The sequence below is a fragment of the Sciurus vulgaris genome, assembly GCF_902686455.1.
Source record: "Sciurus vulgaris genome assembly, chromosome: 2".
Classification (NCBI taxonomy): domain Eukaryota; kingdom Metazoa; phylum Chordata; class Mammalia; order Rodentia; family Sciuridae; genus Sciurus; species Sciurus vulgaris.
The window spans coordinates 67,171,897-67,188,752 of NC_136462.1; the positions used below are offsets into that span (position 1 = coordinate 67,171,897).

General features: G+C 33.3%; 1 protein-coding gene across 7 annotated transcripts in view; it reads left to right on the forward strand.

The window, feature by feature from the left end:
• BAZ1A (bromodomain adjacent to zinc finger domain 1A) overlaps nt 1–16,856 on the forward strand; it is a 172,294-nt gene that overhangs the window by 131,717 nt on the left and 23,721 nt on the right. For 6 of the 7 annotated variants that reach the window (XM_079119410.1, XM_079119412.1, XM_079119409.1 and 3 more), the window contains 8 exons: nt 1,633–1,728; nt 2,485–2,623; nt 4,151–4,297; nt 8,658–8,753; nt 8,894–9,118; nt 9,975–10,140; nt 10,373–10,486; nt 15,123–15,247. In XM_079119410.1, the coding sequence (XP_078975536.1) occupies nt 1,633–1,728; nt 2,485–2,623; nt 4,151–4,297; nt 8,658–8,753; nt 8,894–9,118; nt 9,975–10,140; nt 10,373–10,486; nt 15,123–15,247 (1,108 nt within the window). The remainder of the gene's footprint in view (nt 1–1,632; nt 1,729–2,484; nt 2,624–4,150; nt 4,298–8,657; nt 8,754–8,893; nt 9,119–9,974; nt 10,141–10,372; nt 10,487–15,122; nt 15,248–16,856) is intronic. The other variant, XM_079119408.1, reaches the window with a different exon arrangement.

A 16,856-nucleotide genomic window follows, 5' to 3' on the forward strand; every position in this document is an offset into this window, starting at 1 on the left:
AGAATTTATGATGGTATTCTTATCCTCCTTGAAAAACAAAGTGTGTATAATTATAGGGTATTCCAGCAAATCTTTAATTATAGTCTTCAGTGATAGATATTCCTTATAGACGTCAATAGCTAGTTCTGTCCAAGTTGGGCATTTTCATAGGTTGTTTTTTTGGGTATCCACAACTAGCCTCACAGGATAAGGTTACACACTGTATTCATTCAAATTGCCTATAGTTTCTTGAAGTATTTCAAATAGGCTCTTAGGATGCTGTCAGGGACCTAATATAAGTTCAGTCTAGAAAATGTAAAGAACAACAAGAATCACCTGTAATTTAATGGTAACAAGTAGGGAATAGAATAAATAACACTTGAATTAATTTCCAGTCTTTAGTCAACCTTAAAAAGTTAGAGCACCTACCATTTATAATTTTTTATGCTTTTTTTCATCTAACATTATTAACATTCCTTCAGATTACTAAATAATCTGAAGGGGAATTTTTAGTAACTGCCTAATAATTCATCAAGTAACTATAATTAAGTGCTGTATAGTATTTTGCTCATAAATCTAAATTTCTGAATCTTTTGTTTGTTTCTGGGGTTTTTTTTTTGGGGGGGGGTTTGTGGTTTTTGGGTTTTTTTTTGTTGTTTTTTGTTTTTTTGACTCTGCCCCTGGGTTAATATGTAGAAGTAGAATAGTAAATCATTTAATCAGTTCTTAATAGTAAGAACATTTAAAATACTTTCTATATGTATGCATAGCTAAGTGTTTGTCAAACATGGGCTTATTTATACACTCTCAGCAACAATGAATGAGAATGCCCATCTTAAATGTCCTGTAAGAATTGTTTTTCTGGGAAAAAACGTATTACAGCAGACTGCTCAAAGCACAGTTTATAAGTTCTCTAATTAGGCATTTTATGTGGAAAATCTGATAAGTGCATAGTTATCTTTGGTGTTCTAAAATTCACAAAGTTAGGGTATAGTAGTAACATTTTAAAAATGCTTACTGGAAAATCATGATGATATTTTATTTGCACTCTGCTTTATTAGAGACCTTACAAGGTCAGTGTTTCCCTTGCAGCTTCAAATACCAGAACTAAGAAGTTAAGGTTTCAGAAAAAGACCAAGAGAACGAGAGAAATAGCCTGGATTATAAGGAAGAGAACTGAATCGACTATATATAATTATTGTTGTTTTACTTATTGTTCCCTCTGCATGTCTCTGGGCTGTTAACTGATTCAAATGAATCTTGAAAATAACAAGTGTATTATAAATAAAAGGGGAGGTTTTATTTACGTACTCTAGTGTTGATTTACTTTGTCAGGATCTAATGGAATTCAAGTAGTGGGTGGGCAGCATCAAGCTAAATTAATATTTATTCAGGAGCCACTATGTACCAGGCATTATTATTATTGTAGCATTATTTAATAGGTGTTATTCTGATTAGTGCTTCTAAAACTTTAATGTACATTGAAGTTACCAGAAGGGTTTGTTAACCAATTGATAGTCCTAACCTCAGAGTTCCTGGTTTGGAAGCCTAGGGTGGAGCCCAAGTATTTGTATTTCTAACAAGTTCTCAGGGGATGTTGATGCTGTTTAATAAATTTCTTTTAGAATTATTACTAACCTTTTTTTTTGTTAGGAAAGAGAGAAATTACGTGAAGAAAAGCGAAAATATATGGAATACCTAAAACAATGGAGTAAACCCAGAGAAGATATGGAATGTGATGACCTTAAGGTAAAAGCATGTTATATATTTGGCACATGTGTATTTTATAAGCTCTATGTGACTTTGCTGATGAAGTGTTTCTTTTATTTAATAGTGACCTCTTTTCTTTATATTTTAAACTAAGAGGATATAACCAGTTAAGCAAATATTTAACCTTAGAATTCCAAGGTAGCATTGCTAGTGCTTTGTAACAAACTTTGATAATGATTGTTATTCTGTAGGAAAAATTGATCAGTTTTTGTGGTCCTTGACAATTTGATAATTGCTGTAGCCAGACATGCATTTAGGTTGATTGCTAGGTATGGATTCTTGCCTTTTTCCAGAAGTAACCAAAGTATCTAAAATCGAACTCATTCAACTCAGCTTATAAGGAAACACTTCCAAATCAGTCTATGGGGGACTGTATTTCATATCATAAGGAGATACTGCACTGAAAACAACATTTGCACAACTAATTTGACTTCAGAATCTAGATTAAAAGACCCTCTTAATTAGGAAATACAGTCAGAAATGCACCTTAGCTTAAAGTTGCATTCTCAGTTTGGAAGGAAAATGTCCTTTTCTCAAAGTCCCTTCCTAGAGTCTGTAATTTCGGGAAGTTGGAATAAGTTCAGGACATCTGTAAAAGTTCCAAAGACGATTGTAATAAACATCCAGGATTGTTAAGAACTACTGGTTTATATACAATAATTTTTATTAGGTAAAGAATATACTGTATTTACCTATACTTGGTTCAAAAGTTATATAAATTGCTTAATCTTGTAGGAACTTCCTGAACCAACTCCAGTGAAAACTAGACTACCTCCTGAAATCTTTGGTGATGCTCTAATGGTTTTGGAGTTCCTTAATGCATTTGGGGAACTTTTTGATCTTCAAGATGAATTTCCTGAGGGCGTAACCCTAGGCAAGTACTCTAGTTATATTCCGATATGTTATGTAGTTCACCCTAAGATTACTGGCTTAAAAAAACAAGCTGTCTCTCAAAGTTCTTAGGGTCACTAGACTAAACTGTTCCATTATTTTTTGGGGTCTCTTGAGTGGTTACCTGATTAGGATTGTAATTATCCGAAGGTTTAACTGGATAGATGTTCAAGACCGCTTCTTAATGCATATGTCTGATGCCTCGGTTCTCTTCACATAACCTCCCATTTCTTCTGCACTAATGTGGCAGCTGAAGGTTCAGAAGGCAAGAAACAGAAACTCCCAGCCTTCTAAAAGACTGGGCCTGGAACTAACACAGCATTACTTACACCACGTTCCATTGGTCAGAGCAGTTACAGGCTACCTGGAACTGAAGGGGTTGGAGGAATAGACTCCACTACTTGAGTGGAGAGTGGTATGCGCATGGTTACTGATAAATTATTGCGTCCCTTTGATTTATAATTCTGTTTCGCCTGTGTACTTACATACTTTTACTTTGTATAAACATTTATAATAGAGTTTAAGGAGGGATTTAGGTCTCATTTTGAATTTTTAACTGTTTAAAAGCCAAAATATTTTCTTAAGGCCCATGTAGGTATGTGGGGAGCAGTGGTGCATGCCTGTAATCCCAGTTTCTCAGGAGGCTGAGGCAGGAGAATCTTAAGTTCAAAATCAGCCTTCGCAACTTAATGAGACCCTGTCTTAAAATAAAAAAATGAGAAAAAGGGCTGGGACTGGGGCTTAATGATTAAGCACTCCTGATTTCAATTCCCAGTACCAAAAAAAAATCCATGTAGGAACCCTCAAAAAAAACAGAATTATAATGCAGTTCTTAGTTTTAATAAGAGTGTATTCTTAAGCTGGGTATGGTAATGTACACCTCTCATTCCAGCTACTCAGGAGACTGAGGCTGGAGGATTATGAATCTGAACCAAGTATGGGTAACATAGCAAGATTCTATCTCCCCAAAAAAAATTTTCAGGAGGGCTTTGAAATGCTTCAGTTTTTCCTTATGATCTAGGTAAGGCATGAATCATTGTGCCTTATTAATCAAGAAGATTTAAACAATGCTGGTGTAGGTAAGATGAATTAGATAAACATTTATTTAACTCTTGAACACAATATTGGAATTAAAATTTAAAGCTAATAATCACCTTTCCTATATACAAATTAGTAAACAATAATGTCCCACATAGCTCTTGAGAACCGTGGGATAACAATGACAGATATTTGGATTATCAGAATAAAATTGTAATCTGTAAAATATGCCTGAATTTGTGCCTCAAATTTAAATTTGAATGAAATATTGGTCTGTTGAGGCTATTTGGGCTTGCTTGAACACAGTGACTTTGGCTTATGATTTTATTGTATTTTATTGTAACCATTTTTTTGACCTGGATAATACTTGGCTCTGCTTTCTGTTGTCGATTAAATGTTTATTATTCCAGTGGAGTTGTTTTTTCAGTCATGAACAAAACTTTAAATTTCATTTTAAACATTTTGTTTACAGAAGTATTAGAGGAAGCTCTTGTAGGAAATGACAGTGAAGGCCCACTATGTGAATTGCTTTTTTTCTTCCTGACTGCAATCTTCCAGGCGATAGCTGAAGAAGAAGAGGAAGTAGCCAAAGAGCAAATAACTGATGCGGACACCAAAGGTCAGAGTTCAACATTATTGCTGAACCATAGTAGCTTTGCTTTGAAACTAGTTTTTAAAGATTATTGGACTTTTACAGTTAGAAAATATAGTTATTCAGATTACCTGATGCCAGGTCAGGTACTGATACTGACAACATTTTACCTGTTATTTTGTAAAAACTTTATTTTAAAGTAACCTGTTTCCAATGACCTTAAAGACATTTTCCCACAATTTATCTTGCTTTTTATTCCTTTAGACTTTTCCTATGATTTAGGAATATAATAGATTTCACTGGCTAGTGTCTGTAATCCCAAAAGATTATGTTAAATAGCACTCATTTTTTTAACCCCACTTTAGGAAAAACTAATTATTATTAATACTTGAAATCAAAAATACTACTTCTGATTTCATTTCAGATCTGAAAGTTTTTAGACCAGTTAAGAACAATTTCACTTTTATTTAACTAGTTTGAACTAGAAATGTTCTTAAAATTCTATGTTCTTAACTATCTAGAGTCTTTTGGTATGTTAATGTATTAATAATTCTCAAAGAAGATCCTTTTTTTATTTTTTAAAACAGTATGTTCACCATTTTGTTTAGTATTTACCTTGATAGAGGAACTATTAAGCACTTATATTCAGAGATGGATTTAGCTTCTTGAATAATACTCTGTGAACATACCACATAGGAAGTTTAGGACCAGAAGCTTGATTAAAAAATCAAGGGTATTGCATAAAAATTCACAATAAGAAATAACTGATAGGAGTGCCAGGCATGGTGGTGCATGCCTGTAATCCCAGTACTCAGGAGGCTGAGGCAGAAGGATTGAGAGTTCAAAGCCAGCCTCAGCAACTCAGCAAGGCCCTAAGCAACTCAGTGAGACCCTGTCTCAAAATATAAAAAAGGGCTGGGAATGTGGCTCAGTGGTTAAACGCCCCTGAGTTCAATCCCCAGTACCAAAAAAGAAAAGAAATAACTGCTAGGAAACATCTGGATAGCAGAATGTTGGTACAAAAAATGGGGCATTCCTGCATTCATATAGTTTCATTGGCCTTAGACAATTTGAGCTCATCTTTCCTTTAGGTCTGGTCCCTGAAGCAATAGGGTATTGATGAGTATGCATCTGATGTTGGTTGTCCTAGTCTCCCACTTGAGCATTGATCACCATTTTAGCAATATAACCCTTGTTGTCTTCTCAAATAATTTTAGTCAATTAAATGAAAATATTCTTTTAGCCATTGTTATATCACAGCCAATAACGTTAACAGGGTTATTAATCAAGTTCTGATCTTAACACAAGACATAAGGCTATATTTAGTTCAGGATTTAAACATATAAATTTTATAGTTTTTGAAGTCCCAATTAGGAAAAAAGGGGAGGGGGAGTAAAAAGGAAATTATGTTGAAAAAATCAGTTAGTATAAAGGAAAAAAATATATATAAGAAATGATGTGGTTTGTATTGCCATTTGTTTGATATGCAAATTTTATAGCTCTGTTCTTACAAAGGACTGTCTTATAAGTATAAATATAAGGTCTGTCTGTCTGAACCAACATTGACCACTAAATAAAGGTTTTAAATTTGAAGTTGGGAAGAAAAAAACATAGTTTGCATTTTTCATCCATCTCACTTTCCTATTCTGTTGTTCACATTTTATATAGTTGTTTTAGTGAGGGCCCTAGATGTTACCCAGTGGTAACTTCACTTTTCCTCACATTTATTCTCCCTTCTCCATAACAAAAAAAGCTTTTTCATAGCTCTTCCTAAAAAAGCAATTGAATAGTCAAATGGGATTGAAATTTGTCTTACTTATCCTTAGCAATGGTGTTATCAGTAAGATGTTTCCTGCAATTTCTAGCAAGGGAAATTGATCAGAAAAGAGAAGAATTAATTTATCCTAGTGATGGGAAAACTCAGGTTCAGTGAAGTTATGTAATATAGATCACACAGCTAGTAAGTGATATAAGACACTGTTAAATGAAATACCTGTTATTTTATTTAATCCTCAAACCACCTTTGTGAGATAGATAGAATAATTTCATTTTGCATATATAGAAACTGAGATGTGCTTAAAGAAACATGACTAATAAGGAAATGTGTTACAAGCTCAGTTGATCTAGACCCTCATGATGACTACCATGTTGCCTCTAAATATAGCAGCAGAGTTGAAAATTTGAATATTTGTCACATTGGCATTACCTATAAAATTATGTCTTCAAGAAGATCTAATTTCTTTAGTCCTTGGTCTCTATTTTTATATCAAATCTAAGAAATGTTGATTAGCAGTTGTTAAAATCTTGTATTTTAAAATCCTGTCTTTTAGTTTCACATCATGAACTTAAAAACCCTTCAAAGCATGGAAACAAGGGTTGGTGACTCATGCTTGCTTATACACAAGGCCCTGATTTGATCTCCAACACCAAAACAAAACAAAAAAAGTAAATTATAAAAACAAGAGCATCCTTCTTACATAGAACAGTTTTGTGTGTTTACTGGGATATCTTGTTTAGTGTTGGAATTGTATGTATTAATTCTAGAGTAAGATGATAATAAATATGTTTCAGACCATCATAGAAACATTTCAGTTATATTCTCTTGGTGTGATGTACCCAAGTGACTATCTAAACAAATCCTAGAGTGATATTTACAGTTTCTCAAGAAGGCTATATATAAATTAAAAATAAACTGTTCTGCAGGAAATAGCTCGGTGGCAGAGTGCTTGATTAGCATGCAGGAGGCCCTGGGTTCCATCCCCACTGCTGCAAAATAAAAAAACAAATAAATAAATAAATAAATAAGCTATCCTCACACTGGTGGTTGGTTCACTTTCTAAGGTATTTATAACCTTGATCCTAGGAAATTATAACTTTTCTATAGATAGTATAGGTTGATGGTGCTGCTAAGGAAGAGAGCCAACACAGTGTTATAACTGTGCATCTAGGACTTGATGAGTTTTTGAAGTCCTGATTGGGAAAAAATTAAAATGCCTATTAATTTTGTTTGACTTTATATATAAGATGAAAATTGAAAGTTTTAAGTGTAATTTTCCTTGGTGAGAAAGAATATATTGTCTGTCATTGGGCTAGATTAGGCCTGATAGGTATGACTTTGTCATGTGTGATCAGTTTAGTCACATAACTTCTGTGTCAGCCTGTTGATGCTTTTAGTGTCATGAAATAGTCAATTATTGTAATTAGATGTGATCTCTGAGCTACCTTTTTCCTTTATTAAAAGATAGCATTTCTTTCTCTAAAGTTAATCTTGTCAATTTGGTAACTTTGTACTGGAATCATGGTAGAAGGTTACACAGAACCAGATTAGCCTAGTGATTTTCAAACTAATTGAAAGCATCCTACAAGCTGTTCAAAGATTCTTCAGTGCCACTGCAGGATTGGAAAGATCAATGGCAGAATTCTTATCTCTCTACCCCACTGTAGCAAGGACACCTTTTATCTCTTATTTTGGGGCTTCCAAGAAATATTTTGTTTGAAGAATTTGAAAATTGCTGATCTAGACTCACCCATTTAAGAAAAATGAAGCCCAGGTTAAGTGATTTGTTTAAAGGATATAGTAGAGCATACATTATCTGATGCCTAGTCCGAAACTGTTTAAACTTGTACTGTAACAGAAGGGCTGTTTTAGGGCTGTTTTGGTAAGCAAAGGTTTCTCTTAGTTGACACTTCTTTTTAATCAATCTGTATATTAAATTAGGAATTTTTATTCTAATGCTTTACATTTGTACCAGTAGATTTGCTGTTTAGTCCTACTCGTAAGCCAAGCATTGTTTTCAAACCTAAAGCAATTCATTTGGAAAATACAAGGAAATCATCCCATTGTTTCTTGGACTGGAGAGTTTTCAAAATAAAGATAGGAAATTTTAATGAAAAAGATAAAGATAAATAAGTAGTAACAGCAGTACTTAGTTAGTTCTTTTTATCTTTTTTCTGGGTTCATTTTGTGATGATTATAGCCTTTATTTTGTTATGATTTGATCTTAAAATATTTATAAAAGCTTGGGTATCTTTAAGTAGATTCCAGTTTTCCCAGTGGGCTTTTTTCTAAGGTTATATTGAATGAGAGGATTTGTTTCTAATTCTAAAGTGCATTTTACCATGTTTTTGTACTATGTAAGTGCATCTTGTTGGTAATTTGGAAATTGTCTTCTTTATGTTATGTAAGGAAAATGTTAGTGTGGTGTGTTTTAGGATGTGTAGATGTAGGTGGAGAATAGGCAGAATGTGAATAATGCTTGTATTTAGTGTTCTTTTGAGGTTCCTGAATGTTAAGCTGTTTGTTATTTCTTTAATCATTTTAAAAGGGCATTATTCCCAAAATTCAGGCTTTGATTTGCACTAGAATAAAGTATTTATTTCCTTAAAGATTTAACAGAGGCTTTGGATGAAGATGCAGACCCCACAAAATCTGCACTGTCTGCAGTTGCATCTTTGGCAGCTGCATGGCCACAGTTACATCAGGGTATGTGTGGGTTTTATTTTTTTTACTTTTTATTTTTTGCTTTTTGTTTGACTTTATTTTTAATATATAAAGGTATATTTTAAATTGCTAAGTATTTATTGTTTATGTTCTAATGACTATTTCATTTTTAATAACTACAGGCTGCAGTTTGAAAAGCTTGGATCTTGATAGCTGCACTCTTTCTGAAATACTCAGACTGCACATCTTAGCTTCAGGTGCTGATGTAACGTCAGCAAATGCAAAGTACAGATATCAGAAACGAGGAGGATTTGATGCTACAGATGATGCCTGTATGGAGCTTCGTTTGAGCAATCCTAGCCTACTAAAAAAACTATCAAGCACTTCAGTGTATGATTTGACACCAGGTAGTTAACAAGTTGAAATTTTTATAAACTGCCTATCTCCCATCCTTTTGTGTCCCTTGTGCCCAGAAAACAAAGAAGCTGATGAGAAATTTTAGATGATAATGTTTTAAAAGAGAAAGGAAAAAAATGTCTTTTAAGAAAAATTTGTTAGACTACAAATAATGATCTAAATTGAGCCTGTTTTTCATATTAATTTTAATTATGACATAAAAAATGTATAGAGTTTAATGAACTTTAGAGAACATACAATAAATGTAGAGCACCTTAATTCCCAACATTCATATAGTCTTTATAATTTATAGCAGTGATTTTGTACAGTCTCTTAAGAGTAACAGTTTGTTACCATGTGTTTAATTCATGTGATCATAATTTAGTTGTTTTTTTTTTTTTTTTTTTTCAAAAATTTTTTTTGTAGTTGTAGATGTACAACATGCCTTTATTTTATGTTTATTTTTATGTGGTGCTAAGGATAGAACCCAGTGCCTCACACATGCTAGGCAAGCACTCTGTCACTGAGCTACAGCCCCAGCCCATAATTTAGTTTTGATTTGAACTTTATTAGTGAGCCTAAAAATTAAAACTTGAAAAATAATTCTTTGCAATTAGAAAAATTTTCATGTCCATTTAGCTAGTATATGTAAGATGGACATTAATATTTAGAATGACTTATATGTCACATAACTGCTAAATTGGATTCCAAGTTGCTTTGAAAAGATGCCATTAGCATGTTTGACCATGAGAAGAGTACTCATTATTCTTTCTTAGGTATTCTATATAGAGTCACAAATTTAAAATTTTCAAACACAATTCCTTTTTCTAATTGATAATAAAGAAGTTGTTTACCAATTTTTGACAGGAGAAAAAATGAAGATACTTCATGCTCTCTGTGGGAAGCTACTGACCTTAGTTTCTACTAGGGATTTCATTGAAGATTATGTTGATATATTACGACAGGCAAAGCAGGAGTTCCGGGAATTAAAAGCAGAACAACATCGAAAAGAGAGGGAAGAAGCAGCTGCTAGGTAAAATATAATTGCAGTCAGTCATGGTATTAAAAACTATTTCTTTACATCTAAAAATTATATTTTACATTGTTATGATATGGCTTATTCTGATGTTTGATGGCTTTACAAAGAAGTTATTGAATGGATTGCAGTAACATTTGGAGCATCTTTCATAATTTGATAAAGGCAAGATACTAAAAATTAAACATGTCTGCATCAGTAGACTATAATATTTTACTTTGACTTTCAGAATTCGTAAAAGGAAGGAAGAAAAACTGAAGGAGCAAGAACAAAAAATGAAAGAGAAACAAGAAAAATTGAAGGAAGATGAGCAAAGAAATTCAACTGCAGATATATCTATAGGGTATGATTTGAACTACAACTGGTTACCTGGCTTTATTTATTCATCTTAACATACATAAATGATAAAAATCAAAAAACTTAAACTCTAGAATACTTCCAAATCTTAGAAAACTAATTTTCTATAAGTACATAATAATTGTGTTGTTAAGCTTATAAAATGTATATATAGGAAGTCATCAAGTATAGATGTGTTAAATTTTTAAATTTTAGACCAATTTTCTCTTAGAATTAATGTTTTAAATGATAATTTTACAGAAAGCTTTCAATAGGTTTTTAACAAGTAATATTTCTTGCATGCATAGTTTATTTCCACTAGCACCATCCCACTGTTTCAGAGTTCCTCTGAGCTTCACAGATGGAGAGGGATGAGATTTGAAATTTCAGTTTATGGTAGAGAGAAAGGATGATAGCACCTTAGGTAAGTTAGAGACTGCCAAAGTATTTTATTGCTTTTCAAAATGTTTGGGGTAAGAATTAGCTATGAAAAGTAGGGCCAGGTGCAGTGATGCATCCGTGTAATCTCAGTGATTCAGTTAACCAAAGCAGGAAGATCACAAGTTCAAGGCCCGCCTCAGCAACTTAGCAAGATCTTGTCTCAAAAATTAAATTTAAAAGGGGTAGGGTTGTAACTTAGTGTAGAGATAACGTCTAGCATCAGCAAATCCCTGAGTGAAATCCCCAGGACCACAAAAAAATTAATAAAAATATAAAAAGTTAATAGAAATGGCATATAAAGACTGGCAACTAAATGACTTAATCAAAATTTTGAAAACGTGTTTTATTTTTTAATTTGTTATTTTTAGATACACTTTGACATATTATATTATACATACATGGATTATAACTTCTAAATAGGCTCCCATTCTTGCAGTACATGATGTGGCATTTCACTGGTTATGTATTCATATATGAGCATAGGAAAGTTATGTCCAATTCATTCTACTGTCTTTCCTATTCCCATCCCCCTGCCCTTTCCTTTATTCCCTTTTGTCCAATCCAATGAATTTCTGTTGTCCCCCCACCACCCCAGCTTATTGTGTGTCATCATCCATATATCAGAGAGAGAACATTAGGCCTTTGGCTTTTGGGGATTGACTAATTTACTTCCATTGGGTAATAATCTCTGATTCATTCTATCATTGCTACCCCCATACTACCTCCCTTCCCTTCACTTCCCTCTGTCTGGTCCAAAATACCTCTATTCTGTCCCCACTTATTGTAAATTAGCATCTGCATATAAGAGAAAACATTCAACCTTTGATTCTTTGGGATTGGCTTATTTGACATAGCATATATTCTTCAGTTCCATCCATTTACTGGCAAATGCCATGATTTAAGTCTGAGCAATATTCCATTGTGAATATCCATTCATTTTCCATTCATCTGTTCAAAGGCTCCTAGGTTGGATCCATAACTTAACTATTGTGAATTGAGCTCCTATAAACATTGACGTGTCTGTATCACTGTAGTTATGCTGATTTTAAGTTCTTGGAGTATATACCAAGGAGTGGGGTAACTGGATCAAATGGGGATTCCATTTCAGGATTGCTGAGGAATCTGCTTTCCAGAGTGGTTGCACCAGTTTTCATTCCCCAGCAATATATGAGTAAACCTTTCTCCCCACATCCTCAATAAGATTTATTGTTACTCGAATTCTTGATAATTGCTGTTCTGACTGGGGTGAGATGAAATTCAGTGTGGTTTTAATTTGCATTTCTGTAGTTGCTAGAGATGTTGAACATTTTTCATAAATTTGTTGGCCATTCATATTTCTTCTGTGAAGTGCCTGTTCAGTTCTTTTGCCCATTTATTTATTGAGTTGCTTTTTATTGTTAAGTTTTTTGAGATCTTTGTGTATCCTGGAGATTAATACTTTATTTGAGGTACAGGTGGCAAAGATTTTCTCCCATTCTGTAGGCTCTCTCTTCATGTTCTTGAAGGTTTTCTTTACTGTGAAGTTTTTTAGTGTGATACCACCCTCTTTATTGATTCTTGATTTTATTTCTTATACTTTAGGAGTTTTGTTAAGGTCGTCAGTTCTGTAGGGTGTACATTTTCTTCTAGTAGGCACAGGGTCTCTGATCTAATGCCTAGGTTCTTGATTCACTTTAAGTTGAGTTTTGTGCAGAGGGAGAGATAGAGGTTCTATTTCATTCCACTACATATGGATTTCCAGTTTTCCCAGCACCATTTTCTCCAATGTATGTTTCTGGAACCTTTGTCTAGTATAAGATAACTGTATTTATGTGGATTTGTCTCTGTGTCTTCTATAATGTTCCATTGTTTTTTGTGCCAACACCATGCTATTTTTGTTACTATTGTTCTGTAATATAGTTTCAGGTCTGGTATTGTGATCCCTCCAGTTTCACTTTTCTCACTAAGAATTGCTTTAGCTATTCTGGACCTCTTGTTTTTCCAAATGAATTTCATGACTGCTTTTTCTATTTCCATGAACATCATTGGAATTTTAAAAGAAATTTCATTAAATCTGTAGTGCTTTTGGTGGTATGCCCATTTTGACTATATTAATTCTGCCTAATTGAGACAACTTGTGTGTTTTAAAGGACACTATTAAGGAAATAAAAGCCTAATGAATGGGAGAAAAAATTATAAATTCTATCTCTGAAAAGGGACTTGCAGCTAGAATATGTAATGAATTTTTATAACTTAACTATAAAGACAACACAATTTTAAAATGACATGGATTTGAACAGACATTTGTCCAAAGAAGACATACAATAAGTGTATGAAAAACTGCCCAACATCATTAGCCATCAGAGAAATGCACATTAAAACCACAATACCACTTTATTCCAACTAGGATAACTGTAATCAAACTGATGGATGTAAGGTGTTGACAAAGATATGGAGAAATTAGAATTCTCGTACATTGCTTATGGGATTATAAAATGGTATAACTGTTTAGGAAAGTGACTTGACAGTTCTTCAAAAAGTTAAAACTATATTGCTGTATGTAAACATGTTATAGCAATTCTCTTATGTACCCAAGAGAATTAATAGCATACATCACTCAAAAATGTATACACAAATGTTCATAGCAGCATTATTCTTAATGGCAGAGAGTGAAACAACTCAAATGTCTATCAGTTGATAAATGGATAAACAAAATGGTGTATTTCTTCTGTGTTACATCATAGAGGAGAATATTATTCAGCAACAGAAAGGAATGGAGTTCCAATAAATGTTGCAATGTAGAGGAGCCATGAAAACATGCTAAATTAAAGAAGCTAGTCTCAAAAAGCCATGTATTTTATGTTTCTATTTAAGAAATATCCAGAATAAGAAAATCTATAGAGACAGAACGTAAAATGAGTGCCAGGGGCAGTGGGAAAAAGAAAATGAGAAGTAACTATAAATGGATTTTTTTTTAATGATGAAAATGTTCTGAATTAAATAGTGGTTTTTATGTCATAAAAATGATCTTGATTGATTTTTTATATATTTTATTTATTTTTCATTTTTGGTGCTGGGGATTGAACCCAAGGTCTTACACATGCTTTAAGTGTGTGCTCTATACCATTAAGCTATATACCCAGCCCATATTTCAAATTTTTTTTAAACCCAGAGGTACTCTACCACTGAGCTACATCCCAACCCTTTTTGTTTTTTTTTTTATTTGGAATGAGGGACTCACTAAGTTACTAAGGGTAATTGCTAAGACTCCTGAGTTGCTGGGATTCTCGGCATACACCACCACTGTATTTTTTATACTCATCCAGTCTCACTTATGTATGTTATCTCTTCTGAATACATGTGAGCTTGCAAAACCACTCTGTGAATGTAGAACATAAATGGTTGGAATTTATTCTAAGGCCATATAATTTTAGTTTTAATTTAAGCAGCAAAGTAGTGTGAATATCCATATTTTTCATTCTGTGTACTTTATAGGAATTGAACTACTTTTCTTCTCCAATATTTCTACTCTGAGCTGCCGTCACCTCCTAGCCAGCCACCTGCCCTATTACAGTGGCTTCTTTACTGGTGTCCCTTCGTCTTCTTTGTCACTGTCACCTGGTTAACTTTACAATTAGCAGCCAAAGTACTTTCAAATTATACCAATTTCCTTGTGTAAACTATATGTTTTTTTCTCATTGCTTTTAGGATAATGCCCTTCAAGACCAAACCTGATCTAACCCTGCTTTTTTTCTCATGTATATCTTGATTTACTGATTTTTCACTTACACATTTCTCAAAATTATAAGCCCATTTCTCTTCAGGTCCATGCCTGTGCTTATGTGCACATGTTATTCTTCTGCATGATATACAGATTTCCTACTGCTCACTACTTCCCCATCTTCCTAGAGTCACAGTTTAAATACCACTTCTTCAAAACAGCCTCTCTTGATCCCGGACAGGTTTGATTCTTCTTGAAATGTTTTCTGGCATCTTTTGGTACTTATTACATATTTTAATTTTACCATATATAATTATCTTTTCTCTGCAAGACTATAAACACTGTGTCTTATTGTTCACTACTTACTAAGCAATAATGCCTGATACTTTTTAGGCAGACAATAATATTTTTTTAAGATCTACATGACAGTAAAGCGAGATAATATTTCATAAATGGAATAATATATTCATCGGTAAGTGTATTCTTTGTTTTCATCTTAAAGGGAGGAAGAAAAGGAAGATTTTGATACTAGCACTGAAAGCAAAGAAATAGAACAAAAGGACCTCGATCAAGATACAGTCACTGAAGATGAAGACGACCCAGGATCACATAAAAGAAGCAGAAGGGGTAATAACATTGAGTTCATTTTTTTGTTATTGTTTGTTTTAAATTTGGGGACAGGTCTTGTTAATTTGCCCAGGGTGGCCTCAAACTTGCCATCCTCCTTCCTCAAGCTCCTGAGTCACTGGGATTACATTACATACACCACACCTAGTAGTGATAAGGTAATTTATTGGTTCAGCAATTCTGAAATACATATTAGATTTTTTTCATTTGTGATTCCAGGATATGTGTGTGTGTGTGTGTGTGTGTGTGTGTGTGTGTGTGTGTGTGTTAAATGCCCACTTTATAGCTCATAATGAGTTGTAAAAATGGTGACCATTTTGTTAAAACTGGTCATGCGAAGTCATTTGTATTTTTATGATTGATTATATCTTTATTCAGATATCACTTACACTTTAAGGAAGAGAGTCAATATTCCTATCTCTTTAATGGGTCGAGTTTCCCATAATTTCAATTGGCAAGTTTTGCTTAGTTTTTGCATTTATTATTAAAATCAAATCTAAATATTTATGCTATAATGTATTCATTCAACATGAATTGAGTGCCTCCTATGGGATACAAATATAAAGATCAGTAATGCTTGTATTGGTGTTTTATTGCTGAGAATGAAAATCTGCTGCTTAAAATAATTTCATATATTGCTGGGTCACAGAATATACTATTGTTTCTTTTCGTTTTGTTTTTTTATATAATTTTTTTTTAGTTGTACATGGATACAATACCTTTATTTATTTATTTGTATGTGCTGCTGAAAATTGAACCCACTGCCCCACACGTGCTAGATAAGCGCTCTACCACTGAGCCACAACTCCAGTCTCGAAAATATACTGTTTTAAATCTACTGATAAAAATTACTTCTGAGGGGCTAGAGTTGTGGTTCAGTGGTAGAGCGCTTGCCTAGCACATGTGAGGCCCTGGGTTCAATCCTCAGCACCACATAAAAATAAATGAATAAAATACAGGTCCATCAACACCTAAAAATACATATAAATTTTTTTTTTCTTTTTTTTTTTTTTTTTGCGGTGCTGGAGATTGAACCCAGGGCCTTGTGCTTGCGGGGCAGGCACTCTACCAACTGAGCTATAACCCCAGCCCACATATAAATTTTTTTAAAAAATTACTTCCAAGGATCCTTAACCATCCTCATTTAATAACATTTTAATGGGGATCCTTAAGTTAATTTTGTGCCTATAATTGGGATGGAATTTCTTTTTTTTTATATATTTTCTAAATGGTTACTCTGGTTGGAAAAACTCCTACATCTTGGAGAATGTATTCTCTGATTACAATGCAGTTAATTTCAAAATTCAAAACAAACTGTATGTGATTAGTTTTAAAATATAATGAGTAGGGTTGGGGTTGTAGCTCAATGTTACAGCACTTGCCTAGCATGTGTGAGGCACTGGGTTCAATCCTCAGGACCACATATAAATAAAATAAAGGTATTGTGTCCATCTACAACTAAAAATATTATATAATATATTATATATAAAATATTTTGTATACATAAAATACTATGTATATAGTGAATAATGAGTCAAAGGAGAAACCATAAGAAAAGTAGAAAACATTTAAAACTTCTTAATACTGCATATTAGCATTCATTGGATCT